This window comes from Cebus imitator, unplaced genomic scaffold, assembly GCF_001604975.1.
Source record: "Cebus imitator isolate Cc_AM_T3 unplaced genomic scaffold, Cebus_imitator-1.0 Scaffold216, whole genome shotgun sequence".
NCBI lineage: Eukaryota > Metazoa > Chordata > Mammalia > Primates > Cebidae > Cebus > Cebus imitator.
Window position 1 is genome coordinate 832719 of NW_016107531.1, and position 14552 is coordinate 847270.

The window sequence follows — 14552 nt, forward strand, 5'->3', positions numbered from 1 at the left end:
CCCTCTCTGCCTATCCACAGCCTTCGGAATGTCCCACATCCTAGTGCTCACTCATTGGGAGCTGCCCAGCAGTTCCATGGGAGCAGGGATTTTTCTTTTTTTTTTTTTTTTAAATCATCTTCTACCTTACTGGGTGGTCTTTTGGGTACTGAGGGGTTCAAGTCCCAGAGGAGCTCGAAGGATGCCTCCCAACAGGGGAGGAGGAGACCCAGATGGGTCTTGGCCAGGGCCTCTGGCCAGGCTCTGAGGACCAGCGTAGGGACAGTGGTCAGCAAAGCCCCTGAGTGCATGCCTCAGTCCCCTGGCTCCCTGCTCTGGCCTTTCTGCCACCAGTGCACTATGAGATTCTGTGCAAAGAGCCGCTCCTCTCCGAGCCTCAGTTTCTCCAGTTATAGGGAAAGCCTGGCCTTGTACCCTGGAGTGTACCCTGGGCACAGTGGGGGTGCCGCAATGGAAAACTTGGCCAACTGTAAAGCGTAGTGCGCGTGTGTGGGCACAGCCACCTGAGGGTGCACGGTGCGGGGCGCACGGTGCCGGGCGCGGTCTCGCTGCGCACCCGGGCTGGGGCTCGGTCCCGCCCCGCTTCCCGGTCCCCGGTCCGCTCTCCCTCCCTTCTTCCAGCCCTCCCTGCCTTCGGGAGCGCCGGCTCCCGGCATGCCGCGCGCTGACAGCCTTATAAATAGTCGCCTTTGCCGGCGGCCGCGAGGACGGGTAGGGCACGCACTGGCCCCGGCGCCCACCCGTACCCCTCCCCAGGTCAGTGCGTGCCCGCGCGTGTCGGGGGGGGCGCCTCCGCGGGGAGGGGCAGCGGCACCGGGGGACGGTGGGGGCGTGCTGGTGCCGGGCTCTCCGGGGTCTGTGCGGCTGTGTATCCGTGGTTGTGATCCGTGTGTGTTTTGCTTGGCTGTGTTCCCCGGGCGCTGGGGATCGGTGCCTCGCTGCCTGTGCCTTTGTGGATCCGTGCGTGTGTGTGTGTGTGCGTGTGTGTGTGTGCATGTGTGTGTGTTGCAGTCCCCCACCCACCCACAGCCTCCCAGAGAGTCACCCCTTTGTTCCGACTGGCACTCCTGGGGCTCCAGGTCACTGCCCTTGGCATGTCCCAGCTGGGGCCCAGGGAGGAGAAGCTGTGGCCTGGCCCTCTGCCCCAGGGGACCTGGACAGGGGCAGCCCCTGTGCTGGGGGGGGGGGCTATCCTGTCACACCACTTCTAGTGCTGGGTGCATCGGAGGACACCCCCCAGAAGCTCAGGGCTCACCCTCACCTCCTGACCGGAGCCCCAGGGCCAGCACTTGGGGACTTCCCACAGCACTGCTCAGCGGCCACCCAGTACTCAGCAGCAGCAGGACAGACCCAGAGAGGAAACACCAGCTGCCCAAGGTCACACAGCTGAGTGATGGAGCTGAGATTCGAACCCTAGTCAGTTGCCAACCACTGGGAACCAACGAGGCTGGGTCAGGGGCTGGACACCAGGGCTTGCCTCGGCCTTGCCTTGTGATTGGGGTTAAGCCACTGTCCTTCTGGGTGAGCCGTGGTCCCACAGGTCTCTTAGCAGACCACCCAGTCATATTAGGAGTCATTGGGGCCTTGACCCAGCGGCCTTATAAGGCCTGGGTGCTTAGCCCGTAACCCAACTCCATCTTAGCCTCCTGTCTCTGTGAGGCCTCCTCACGACCCAAGTTATTTTGGAGCAAGAAGGTGGCAGGTGCCAGCAGGACAGAGGGGCTTAGATTACCAGGAGGGGGCAGGGCAGGGCGGGGTCCAGGCCACTTCTCAGGTCTTCGCTGTGGTTGTCCCTGGCCCAGCACGCTCCCCCTCCCGTGGGCAACTGCTGAGGGGTGCCTGGCATTGCCTGACCCCGTGAAGCACACTCAGCAGGAAAAGTGGCTGCCACTCCTGCCTGGGGCACCAGGGCCGTCAGCAAAGCCGCTTCAGCTCCTAGTGGGTGCCAGGCCCAGAGTAGCAGAAACGCTGGGCCGCGTTGGACCCTAGCCAGCCCTCGAGCCAGTCTGTCCTCCTCCCCATGTCTCAGTTTCGTCCCAAGACGGCAGTGAGGAGGGAATGAGGCTCCCCAGCCCTGCGCTCAGCCCATGCCAGGCCCAGTCAGTGGGACCCCAGGCCCACAGCACAGAAGAGAGGCCCAGTACAGCGTGGTGTGTGGGCAGGTTCCCAGGAGGCACCTGCCACTGTGGGAGTGAAGGGCAGAGTCTAGGAAGGCTTCCTGAAAGAGGTGGCACCTGAGCTGAGTCCCACACGGTAGCAAGGTAGGGAAAGGCATCCAGGCATTGGGCACAACATCTGCCAGTGGCAGCTGGTAGGGCTGCAGAGGGCGGCAGGGGCTCACCAGGCCCTGTCCTCTCTGTCAAGGGGTGCAGGCTTTGTCAGGGAGCCGAGGGGGCCACACATGCAAGGCTGTAAGCGGGTGTGTGATGTGGTGTGATGCTTGCCAGAGAAAATCGTGCCAATTGCCTGGCAGGGTGTGGAGGCTTTGAGGTCCGTGTGGAGGCGGGGGCAGTGGCCCAGGCCCCTTGCTTAGCACAGGACATGGTGGTGAGACAGATGGAGAGAGGGTGGGGAGCGGAGGGTTGGGTAGTGGGTGTGTGGGGCTGTGGAGAGGAGAGGGGAGCCTTCACACTGACTCAGCCTGTGGCTTAGCCAGTGGGGCCTGGAGCTGGGGACTCGGGGAGGGCAGAGTCTGAGAAGCCTCTGAGGCTTCTGGGGCCTGGCTGGGTTACATGGATGTCTGGGGCTGGGGAGAGAGGCCTGGGCTGCCTGCACAGGGATGGGGATCCAAGAAGAGAGTGGCATGGGTGCCCAGGGTGAGATCCTGGTGTGGGTGGGATGCTGGCTGGGGGGGTCAAGGCTGGAGGGGAGGGGCCTTGGGGTGGGCTGGTGGGTGGGAGTGAAGAGGTAGAGGCCACAGGTGTCCAGAGGGTGGTTCTGAGCTGGGGGCAAGGTGGGGGTCTGGGGGCTGTGGCAGCACAGGGTGGGGTCCCACGCGTGGTTGGGCTCTTGGGCAGGCAAGGTGGGGGCAGTAAAGCCAGATCCTCAAAGGGTGGGGGGGCAGGGCCATGCATGGGGCTGGGTGCTGGACTTGTGGAGGGGAGGGCCTGGACTGCCTCACTTTGACAACTATAAAGGCCTGTGTTCATGCGAGCGGCTCCCAGAGATTCCTCCACCCCAGGCCTCTGTGTCCCTTAGAGCTTCCCCAGCCAAACCGCATCCCAGACACACACAGTTCCTGGCCACCTCCCGCCTCCTGGCACCTTCCCTCCAGCCCTGGGGAGCGTTGTCAAGGTGCCTGGGCAGACGCTGGCCCCGCGCCCTGTTTTCTGGGAGTTTTGAGGGGAGCAGCTCTGCAGTTGCTGTGGCCACTGTTCATGTCCCTCAGTGCCATCCTCACTGTCCCAGCCCCTTCAGCGGGAACCCAGGTGGATGGGAAGGGGCTACTGCCATCCTGTGACAGGTGAGGCCATGGAGGCCAGAGAGAAAAGGTGACTTTCCCAGGGAAGGCCCTGGGCCTTCCCTGCCCACAGCGGCCCCCTCTGTCCTCAGACCGTGTGTCGGGCCTGGCACACGCCGGCTGCCTTGGGTGTGGCTTAGCAGAAGGTGAGTCAGGGTGAGGAAGAAAATCCCCCAACCTGTGCCCTTGTCTTGCAGAGCGCTGACACAGCTCCCAGGACCTCGGCAGGATGGAAGGTATGAGCCTTGTCTCCTTTTGCCTGTTGCCTGGCCTCAGCGTGCCTGTTGAGGGGGTGTACTATGGGGTAGACATTCTGGGGGGATTGGAGGAGGCTCTGGGGCTGCCAGAGGGGGCCTGGCTGGGAGCCTCCAGTATCTTCCTCTGGCGTCTCACAGAATGTGCCGTTTCCAAGATTAATTTTTAGAAGTGACGAGGCCTCCCCAAGGCTCCTGGGGGCCCCAGCGCTCACCCACTATGCTGGATTTATAGGGCTGAGACTCTGCCCCATGGGGAGGCCACAGATACACAAAACACCAGTGAGGACAAGGCAAGTTCCTCTACCTCTCTGGGACTCAGTTTCCCTGTCATCCAGTGGGGTAGGCTTTGAGGAGGTCTTGGGCCCTCCTGGCTCCTACAGGCTGGGACCTAGAGGGAGACACAGGTGGGCAGGGAGTGCAGAAACGGCCCGCCCTCGGCTGCTGGCAGCACCATCCGTCTAGTCCCTGGCACTGCGCCTTGGCCTGGGCAGCTCTGAAAGGTGCCTGGCGGGCCTGCTGCTGCTGCCTGAAGCCAGCGGTCATGCATCCACTCCTGAGCTGCAAACATCAACCGCTGCAGGGGTGTGGCCTCCCCCACCCCCAGGACAGGAGCCCGCAGGAGGAGCTGTTCTTCTAACAGCTCCTGTAGGCCTCCAGCCTCATGGCTGGGAGGGCCCCTGGGAGCCGCCCAGCCCACCTCCTCCCTGGGGAAGGGTCAGAGAACCAGAGAGCGGCAGGCCTTTCGTAAGTCATACAGCAAGGTGGGGTACAGCCTGGTCCTCTATTTGCCTGGGAAGCAGGGAAGCCTGAAAGCCCAGGGAGAGACTCGGGTTCTGGTTTTGGTTCTGACATCCCTAGAGCAGGCCCTGCCTCTCTTGGGCTCAGTTTCCCTCTGCCCAGTAGGGCTGTGGCCTTGCTGGGATTTAACTGCAGGCAGGCCGAGGCAGAGGCTGGAGCCAGGCTCACCGCCCTCTCTGGGCAAGAGTTCCACGTGCCCACCACAGCCCTTCACCCCGGCAACCATCTCTATGGCAACCTATGTTGTGGTTGCCAAGCCCACATTGGCACTGCCAAGGGAGGCGGGTGATGGGCCGACCCAGGGCCTGGGAGGGGAAGGGCAGGGGAAACGCAGCAGGACGGGACCATGGGCTGCTGTTCCTCGAGTGACCCCCGCAGAGAAGACGACCTGAGAGCCAGAGGTGACCAGCCCCAGGGGTCCAGCCACCCACAGGGATGTGCCATGAGGGTTGGTGGCCCAGCCCACTGGCTGTGCTGAGAGTTCTTAGCCTCCAGGCCTTTGCCCCTGCCCGTCTGGCTGCCGGGAGTGCCCTCCCTTCTCTGATTTCTCCCAGGTTCTGAGCGTTCTCTCACATCCCTGCTCACTCTGGGCTGTGACTTGTCTGCCCCCTGACAGGAGCACCAGTGGTGTCTGTCCCTCCGCCTGAGGCCCAGCACAGGCCTGGGACTCCAGAGGTGCCTCTGGCTGTGGGTCCAGGGAGTGACTGAGCCCTGCTCCCCTTTTCTCTCACGCAGAGAAGCTGAAGAAAACCAAGATCATCTTTGTGGTGGGTGAGTTGCGGGCAGGCGGGTGGTGCAGCAAGGGTCTACACAGGCGCTAGAGGGAGCCCGGGCCTGGGGCTGCTCCCAGGCTCTGCCCCTCCCTCACTGGGGGATCCTGGCAGCCCCTGTCCCTCCTGGAGCCCTGTGTCTCGGGGTTTATGAATGAGTGGGCGCTTGCAGGCGGGCCTGGCTCAGGGAAGGGCACCCAGTGTGAGAAGATTGTGCAGAAGTACGGCTACACCCACCTCTCCACCGGAGACCTCCTGCGCGCCGAGGTCAGCTCGGGATCGGCCAGGGGCAAGAAGCTGTCGGAAATCATGGAGAAGGGACAGCTGGTGCCACTGGTGAGTTGGCCCTGGTGGGGTGAGGAGGAGGAGGTGACAGTGGGTGTCCCACCAGCAGCAAAGCCCATGACACTCAGGCAAAGCTGACCGTGACCACCCCCAGCTCTGAACCCTTCTGTGGTTCTCCATTGCCCTGGACAGAAATTTCCTTCCAGAAGCTCCCGAGACCCTGCAGGACTCTGCCCTTGCCCCCACTATCCCCTTGCCCCCCATCCTTCAGCCACCCTGGCCTCTGTCCCCTCAAACTGGCCACTCTCCTTCCTGCCTGGAATATTCTTTCCTCTTCAGCTTTCAGACCTCCCTAACTCCCCAGATTTGGCCTACGACTCCCCAGTTTTCTACTTCAGAAGCCCACCTTTCCCTTCCCGTACAACCTGTGCCATGCTTGGAAATGGAGAAATCAACTGTGGAGCTGTCTGTGCCCTCACCAGCCCTTGAGCTTCCCAGGGCAGGGAAGGTCTGATTGGCCCATGGCAGTGTCTTCGGGACCTAGGACAGCACCAGGATGGAAGGAGGGGCTCAGTGAATGCTGTTGAGTGAACGCATCATTCATTCACTGTCGAGGCCCCCACAATTCCGAGGAGGCTGCCAAGAGGGGGAGGCTTGTTTGGGACATTTGTATAGGGGAGGGGGCATTTCAGGTGGCAGGAGCAGTGTGAGCAAAGGCTGGGAGGAGGGATGGGGGTGGGGAGGAGAGGCTCACGGCCCCTTCCTCCCTTGCTGTGCCCCAGGAGACAGTGCTGGACATGCTCCGGGATGCCATGGTGGCCAAAGTTGACACTTCCAAAGGCTTCCTGATCGATGGCTACCCGCGGGAGGTACAGCAGGGAGAAGAGTTTGAGCGGCGGGTAAGGCACTGACCTGAGTGGGTGGGCCTGTGGGGGCTGCAGTGCAGGGCAGAGCTCTGAGCAGAGGCTGATTCATGGAGTGTGGGTGAGGAGGAAAACCAGGAAGACTTTCTGGAAGTCTAGAAGAAGGGGAAGCACCAGGCAGGGGAGTTCCCAAATCTGGGCTCAGATTCCAGCTCAACAGCTTGAGACCTTGGGCCAGTCATTCTGCCTCCTGAACCTCAGTTTCCCCATCTGCAAAATTCAGGGAGTTGTGGGGGACCAGGTCACAGCTGCCTTAAGGGGCAGTGTGGGGACTGGAGAAGATGTGCCTTCAGGTGTGGGGCTTGGCCCTGCATAAACACACAGAGAGGTAGGGAACAGCACTGGCAGGGATGGAAGGGCAAGGCCAGTGTGGGGAGATCAGAAAATGTGGGCAGGGCAACAGGGGGTGACATGGGAGAGGGAAGTTCCAGTCTAGCTGGAGGCTGCAAAGGCCATGGAGGGGCATCATTCTCCTTCCAGGGGTCATGAAGAGCCTGGCTGCAAAGAGCAAGCCTGGAGAATCATGGCCCTGAGCTTCCTAGCACGGGTGCCCTGCAGACACACCTTTCCCAGGACAGGGCACCTCACACATGCACACGTGCGCACAAGGCCCGCAAGTTTATACACACATGCACACTCACAGCAGTGGACCCTGTGCACTCCTGCACATGCATGACATGGACGCAGCACACATATGCAGGGATGCATGCCTGCTCACACACATGTGCATGAGCACACACGTGCACCTTTAGCGCTGATGTCACAAGGCTCCTTGGGAGAAGCAGATGGGACTGTAAGGGCCTAGGAGGGAGAGGTCGGCAAGGTTGGGGGAGCCTAACGGGCATGCCGGTGGGCTGGGGCAGGATGAGACTCCCATCCCACTTCCTATCTCCATGGGACCTTCCAGGCTTCCGTAGCTTCCAGCCTCATCTGGGGGTAGGAGACTATTTTTTGACCTCTGAATGGCTGGGAGAGCTCAAGAAAGTGTCTACCCCGCTCTGCACCTCACCTTCCCTCTCTGAAATGAGGGTTAGCTGGCTTCCTTCAGACCTCAGAACCCTGACGGTGTGGTCAGGTGCCACGGTTCAGAGGGCTGTCCTGGGCTGGCCCACACATAGTGATGCCGCTGTGTGGTATCACCTGTGACCCTCAGGGCCACATCTAGAAAATACAGTTAATGAAAGTTGGCCGGGAGCGGTGGCTCATACCTGAAATCCCAGCACTTTGGGAGGCCAAGGAGGGCACATCACTTGAGGTCAGGAGTTCAGAACCAGTCTGGCCAACATAGCGAAACCCCATGTACTAAAAATACAAAATTTAGCCAGGCGTGCTTTTGGGCACCTGTAATCCCAGCTACTCAGGAGGCTGAGACATCACTTGAACCTGGCTGGATGGAGGTTGCAGTGAGCCAAGATCATGCCACTGCACTCAAGCCTGGGCGACAGAGTGAGACTCCATCTCAAAAAGAAAAAAAAAGAAAAAGTCCCCCACTGCCACCACTCCCAGGGCTGTTGCGGGTATTGCTGAGGACCGCAGGCTCAGCCCGGGGCTCCGCCCTGCTGGCCTCCAGGGGTCCAGGCAGCTGGTCTTCTTAGCTCTGGACACCAGGGGGCGCCAGGGCTTCACCAAAGGAGGAAGGGTGAGCCTGGAAGTGTGGCTCGACCAGGCCAAGGGCCCAGGGCTTTTCTGGGGACTGGGAGTGCCCGGTGTGGACTCCCAGCCTAAATGCTCATTGTCCTGACCGGGAAACTGAGGCCCCACAGCCAGAATCTCAGCCCAGAGGCTGAGCTGGCCCTCCTAGATTTGCCACCTCTGCCAGGGGATCTATAAAGAGCCTACTGTGTGTGGTTCTGGAGACCCAGATGAACCAGAGACTGTGAGTCTATGCCCTGGAGGAGCTCAGCAGCTAATGGATGATGGGGGTGGGGCGGGTGGCCTTGAGTTTGAGGTCAGACTGCTGGTTCCAGGCCCAGCCTTTGCCCTCATGGTGATGTGTAAGATAAGAGCAGCTGCTGGGTGGTGCAGGGTCATCGGACAGCAAGAGCTGTCCTCCCTGAAGGCAGCTGACGTGGTCACCCTGAACCTTTAACTACCCAGGAGCTAGGGATGAGTGTTAGGATGGGTATCACAGGCGAGGACAGAGGGCTCACTGCAGGTCACACAGCTGGACAGAGAGAGGCAGGGGTGAGCCTGGGTCCAGGTCAGTCTAACGCTGGAGATCAGGCTGCTTTTCGCCTGTGTCCAGCTGTGTGACCTGGGACAAGTCTCTTGGTCACACAGCTGGACAGAGGCAAGAAACGGCCTGACCTGAGAGGCAGCGCCCCGAGGCCTTGACAGGGGTCGGGGGCCAAAGCTTTGCAGAAGCCCCAGGGGACTGGCCCAGGCAGTTGGAAGCAGGAGGGAGGGCTTGAAGGTCCCCAACCCATTCCTGAGGCTGTGGCAGCCATGGGGTGGCTCTGCCCTCCCAGCTGGCCACTCCTTACTCAGCTCTGGTGGCCGGATTGAGCGAGGCAGGGGCTGCAGAGCCTTACTCCTCTTGCCTTTCTAAGGTGCCCCATAGATGACATGGATGATGTAGATGACATAGTGTCCCAGTGATAGTGACATTGCTCAGAACCCCCCAGAACTCAGCAGCCACTGACCCCTTCCCTCATTCCTTGTTCCTTTGTCAAAGGTACATTGTGAGACAGATGCCTCCCTGCCCTCAGGGGCCCCTTGCGAGACTTGCTCAAGGAGAGAGAAAGGGCTGGAAGAGCCCGTTCCAGGAGGCGGGAGCAATGGGGGGCGAGGGTGGGACTGGAAAGACTGCCCTGAAGAAGTGAGCTCTGGGCTGAAACCTGATACAAAGTGCTTGGTATTGAGGTGAAGGTGAGTTAGGATTAGGCTTGGGGGAGAGGGCTCCTAGTGGGGGGAACAGCATGAGCACAGGCCTGGCATGGAAGGAGGTTGATGAGAGCCTAGAACAGAGACAGCCAGGCTCTCTAAGTCTGGCAAGGAGTATGGACTTTCTCCTGAGGGCACTGGGGAGCCATGGTAGAGGTTTGAGCAGGGGAGTGGCAGGGAAGATTGGTTTTAGGAGGGTCTTTCAGGCTGCCTTGGGGAAGGGATTGAAGGTCCAAGTGGGTATCTCATGGGGCCTCAGAGGTGGGAAGATGGGGAGGAGATGGCCTTAGGGGGCAGGAACGGGGTCCCTGTGACATGGTTCGCCTGCAGATTGGACAGCCCACACTGCTGCTGTATGTGGACGCAGGCCCTGAGACCATGACCCAGCGGCTCCTGAAGCGCGGAGAGACCAGTGGGCGTGTGGATGACAATGAGGAGACCATCAAAAAGCGGCTGGAGACCTATTACAAGGCCACAGAACCCGTCATCGCTTTCTATGAGAAACGTGGCATCGTACGCAAGGTGCGCCCCGCTGGGCCGGTGGGGGGCTCCGGGAAACACGGGCTCCTGCTGGGCTCAGCCTCAGCTCGCGTGTGGCCTCAGGCCAGCCCCTATCCTGGGCCTGGGTTTCCCTACTGGTTCAATGGGGGGCTGCTGTCAATTAGGCTGGGCTGGGGGAGGCAGGCCTGGCCTCTAGGGCCTGCTGTGGCGAGGTGCACCCTGCTCCACCTGGTGACAGCCCTCGAGGCCCGTCTCCCCACAGGTCAACGCCGAGGGCTCCGTGGACAGTGTCTTCTCCCAGGTCTGCACCCACCTAGACACCCTGAAGTAGCAACGCTGGAGCTGCTTCCCCACTCTGGGCCCCACCCCACCCCATCCTGATCCAAGGTCCTCCTGGCCTGAGTGCAGCGCCTCCACCCTGCCCGGCTGAGCACAGGCAGAGGAAGCTGCTTATCCTGTTTTCATGGACAGCTGAGCACTAAAGGAATTTCTAAGGACATTTGGTTTTGCTCCTTTTTCTTTGCTTCCAGTTGGAGTTGATTCATGTGCTTGTGCCCACCTGGCCAAGAGTCCCCAGCCCCTCACCCTCCGTCCCTTCTAGGCCCCTCAGCCCCCGCTCTGCCAGCCACCCTCCTCAAGCTCTGCTGGGAGGCCCAGGGCCCTTCCTCTCACAGGGCATGTCTGGCCTGAGGACCTGGCGGTGACCGAGTGGCGGGGCCCCTGCTCCTGGAGGCTCATGTTCAGGCGGAGTCTGCTCCAGCCTGGGCTCTTCTGCATCTTACTCTGTGCCCTTGGCTCTGACCGTATCTCTCTGAGCACGTGTTCCATGCCTGGCCCTCGCCGGGGTCTGGACTGCACAGGCAGCAAGGTCATGGGCTGAGTAGGGCTTCCTGGGCAGTGGGGGCGGCCCATGCCAGTCAGCCCAGTGGGCAGTGAATTGGCTTCCTTGGTGCAAATTCAAGGAATCTTGAATTTGAGGGTCTGAAAAGGGCGTCTCAATGGCATGGGTGGGTATGGAGTCATGTCATTGAAATTGAATGGGGGAGACCAATGATGGCTTACGCCTGTAATCCTAGCACTTTGGGAGGCTGAGGCGGGAGGATCACCTGAGATCAGGAGTTCAAGAGCAGCCTGGCCAACACGGTGAAACCCCTTCTCTACTAAAAATACAAAAATTAGCTGGCATGGTGGCATGCACCTGTAGTCCCAGCTACTTGGGAGGCTGAGGCAGGAGAAGTACTTGAACCTGAAAGGTGGAGATTGCAGTGAGCCAAGATTGCACCGCCACACTCCAGCTTGGGTGACAGAGAAAGATCCGTCTCAAAAAAAAAAAAAAAAAAGAATTGAATGGAGGGAGTCATGGTCGGGATGAGACCAGAAAGACCTCCCCTTGTGTGGCAGTGGATACAGCACCCCCCGCCCGGAGCCATTTCCAGTTCTAAAACAGGCTCAATGTCTCCCTCACCCCCACCTCATGGTCAGGATGAGAACCCATTGAGTGAGGGATGTATGTTGTCCATTGCCACGGCCTTGGCGGCCGGGGACCAGAGCAGACTGGCCCAGATGACTGGGGGACACCCCAGAATCCCCTGGGGAGAACCATCTTCTCTTCCTGAGCTCTTTCATTCTTTCACCGCGTCTCTGAGGCTCAATTTGGTGCTCAGGTGTCCTTAACACCTGATCTGGCCCAAGTTGGGCTTCCTTTAGAGCCGAGAGCCTCTGAGGGCCACGCCTGCCAGAATGAAATCCAAACAGTTGGGGCTGTTCATGGCATGTGGGGCTGGCTTTTCATTTCCATTGGTTATTTAAAGCTTTCTTTACAATAAACCATTTTAAGTTATAAAAGGTGAATCTATTGAAAAACAAACATCAGGCTGGGCACGGTGGCTCATGTCTGAAATCCCAGCACTTTGGGAGGCCAAGGCGGGTGGATCACCTGAGGTTGGGAGTTTGAGACCAGCCTGACTAACATGGTGAAACCCTGTCTGTACTAAAAATGCAAAATTAGCTGGGTGTAGTGGCGCATGCCTGTAATCCCAGCTACTACGGAGGCCGAGGCAGGAGAATCACTTGAACCCGGGAGGCAGAGGTTGCAGTGAGCTGAGACTCCACCACTGAACTCCAGCCTGGGCAACGAGAGTGAAACTGTCTAAGAGATAAAGAATGAGAGAAAGAGAGAGGAAGGAAGGAAGGATGGAAGGATGAAAGGAAGGAAGGAGAAAGAAAGAAAAGAAAGAGAAAGAGAAAGAGAGAGGCTGGGTGCGGTGGCTCACACCTGTAATCCCAGCACTCTGGGAGGCCGAGGCGGGCGGATCACAGGTCAAGAGATTGAGACCATCCTGGCCAACATGGTGAAACCCCGTCACTACTAAAAATACAAAAATTAGCTGGGCTTGGTGGCGCGTGCCTGTAGTCCCAGCTACTCAGGAGGCTGAGGCAGGAGAATTGCTTGAACCCGGGAGGCAAAGGTTGCAGTGAGCCGAGATCGCACCACTGCACTCCAGCCTGGCGCCTGGCAACAAAGCGAGACTCTGTCTCAAAAAAAAAAAGAGAGAGAGAGAAAGGAAGAACATGAAAGAAATAAACAGGAGGTCAGTAGAGCTAGCAGGAGACAGGCATGCTGTAAGGGGAACCATCCTGTCCCGGTGGGGCCGTAGCAGGCAGGGGCTGTGCAGAAGCCTCTGCAGCGCGTCCTCAGTTTTCTGCATCTGCAGTGTGGGGTGCGCAGGGATGCGGCAAGCTCCAGGTCCTGGGTCCTGCATCTGTCAAGCCCGATTCACACACACTCACACTCACACACTCTCTCACACACATACTCGCACTCCCGCTCACACAGTCACGCACACATTTACATATGCACACATTCACACACACGTGCACACACAAACCACTCGTTCACACATTTGCACACTCACAGTCACATGAACATGCACACACTACACACACTCGAGCACACATGCACACACAAACCACTCACACACTGTTACACGCACACACACTGTCTCACACATCCATTCTTTCTCAGGATGAAGACAAAGTAGTAAAGATAAGGGGGGTTTGGTGGGGTGGGTCCTGATTCTTTACCATCTACTTTATCCTTATTTTTAGTACAGCTTCATTCATCCGGGTGAGTCCCAGTTTGTGAAACCTAAGCCAATTCAAATTGTCAAACTATTCACCAAAGAATCACTTTATCCACTTAAACAATATCTATCTATCATCTATCTATCTATCTATCTATCTATCTATCTATCATCTCTCTCCCTCTCTCTCTCTATCTGCCTGTCTAGATGCAGATACCCTCTTTGCTGAAAACTTGGAAACGCAAAAAGTTTAAAGCTCTGGGAACCGCCACCCCATCCTTGCCACCGTAAACCTTCCTTCGGAATTTCCTTCTAGCATGTTTGTTCATTCTGCGAACATTGCCGGAGCACCTGCCATGCCAGCAAGACAGAGGCTCTGAGGCCCCTGACCGGCTGCGATATGGCTCCCGGCACGAGGGGAGGACCTCTGCTCACAACATCCCATCAGATCCACTCAACCAAGACCAGTTCTGGGCAGCTGAGTGCACCCAAGCTCAGAGGGGACCTAGTGGTGGGAGGTTCCTTGAGCAAGAGCTCTGGGGCGGGGCCCTGAAGACACCTGGGAGTTCACCATGAGAGAGGGCATGGCAGGGCAGAGGGACCAGCTCTGCAGAGCCACAGAGGTGGAAAGGGCCTGAGGGTGTGGGGAGGGCTGAGACTGCAGAGGGGGCTGTAATGCAGGCTAGGTGGGTCGCAGTAGTAAGAGAGAAGGCTGGCGGTGTAAGAACCAGACTCACAGCGTTTCAAATAGCGACCCACGTGTCTGGCTTTTCTCATAAGGGCAATGAGAGGGTAAGACACATGGTTGTTTTTTTTGTTTTTGTTTTTTATTTAAGACGGGGTATCACCATGATGGCCAGGCTGGTCTTGAACTCCTGACCTCAGGTGATCCACCCACCTTGGCCTCCCAAAGTGCTAGGATTACAGGCGTGAGCCACCGCACCCGGCTTTGTTTTCGTTTTTTTTTTGCAACAGAGTCTCACTCTATCACCCAGGCTATAGTTCAATGGTGTGATCTCGGCTCACTGCAACTTCTGCCTCCTGACTTCCAGCAATCCTCCCACTTCAGCCTCCCAAGTGGCTGGGACTACGGGTGTGCACTACCACCCCCCGCTAATTTTTAAAAATTCTTATTTATTATTTTTATTTTAATTTTTTGGTGAGATGGTTTCACTCTTGTTGCCCAGGCTAGAGTGCAATGGTGTGATCTCAGCTCACTGCATCTTCCGCCTCCCAGGTTCAAGCGATTCTCCTGCCTCAGCCTCCTGAGTAACTGGGGTTACAGGCATGCGCCACCACTCCAGGCTAATTTTGTATTTTTTAGTACAGATAGGATTTCTCCAGGTTGGCCAGGCTGGTCTTGAACTCCTGACCTTGTAATCCACCCGCCTTGGCCTCCCAAAGTGCTGGGATTACAGGTGTGAGCCACAGTGCCTGGCCTTTATTTATTTAATTTAATTAATTAATTAATTTTGAAATAGAGCTTCACTCTGTCACCCAGGCTGGAGTGCAGTGGCATGATCTCAGTTCACTGCAACCTCTGCCTCCCAGGTTCAAGTAATCCTTCCACCTCAGCCTCCCGAGCAGCCGGA

The 14552-nt window shown here is 58.4% G+C and overlaps 1 protein-coding gene across 3 annotated transcripts; it reads left to right on the forward strand.

The window, feature by feature from the left end:
* The first annotated feature begins 640 nt into the window (after positions 1-640).
* AK1 (adenylate kinase 1) lies at positions 641-10376 on the forward strand. Of its 3 annotated transcripts, XM_037745897.1 has the most exons (8): positions 669-756; positions 3199-3463; positions 3658-3696; positions 5251-5286; positions 5458-5621; positions 6353-6469; positions 9707-9898; positions 10140-10376. In XM_037745897.1, exons 3-8 carry the CDS (start codon positions 3690-3692, stop codon positions 10206-10208), a joined length of 585 nt encoding a protein of 194 aa, XP_037601825.1. In that variant the 5' UTR covers positions 669-756; positions 3199-3463; positions 3658-3689; the 3' UTR covers positions 10209-10376. The 3 variants fall into 3 exon arrangements, with proteins under 3 accessions (XP_017404547.1, XP_037601825.1, XP_017404546.1); XM_017549058.2 differs by lacking the exon at positions 3199-3463 and having other exon boundaries at positions 641-756; XM_017549057.2 differs by lacking the exons at positions 669-756; positions 3199-3463; positions 3658-3696 and adding an exon at positions 4768-4916.
* The last annotated feature ends 4176 nt before the right edge of the window (positions 10377-14552 follow it).

Coding starts and splice junctions, on each gene's coding strand:
- AK1 (XM_017549057.2), top strand. CDS start 4,862: ATGGGCTGCTGTTCCTCGAGTGACCCCCGCAGAGAAGACGACCTGAGA. Junction 6,470..9,706: donor GAGAAGAGTTTGAGCGGCGG/GTAAGGCACTGA, acceptor GTTCGCCTGCAG/ATTGGACAGCCCACACTGCT. Junction 9,899..10,139: donor AACGTGGCATCGTACGCAAG/GTGCGCCCCGCT, acceptor GTCTCCCCACAG/GTCAACGCCGAGGGCTCCGT.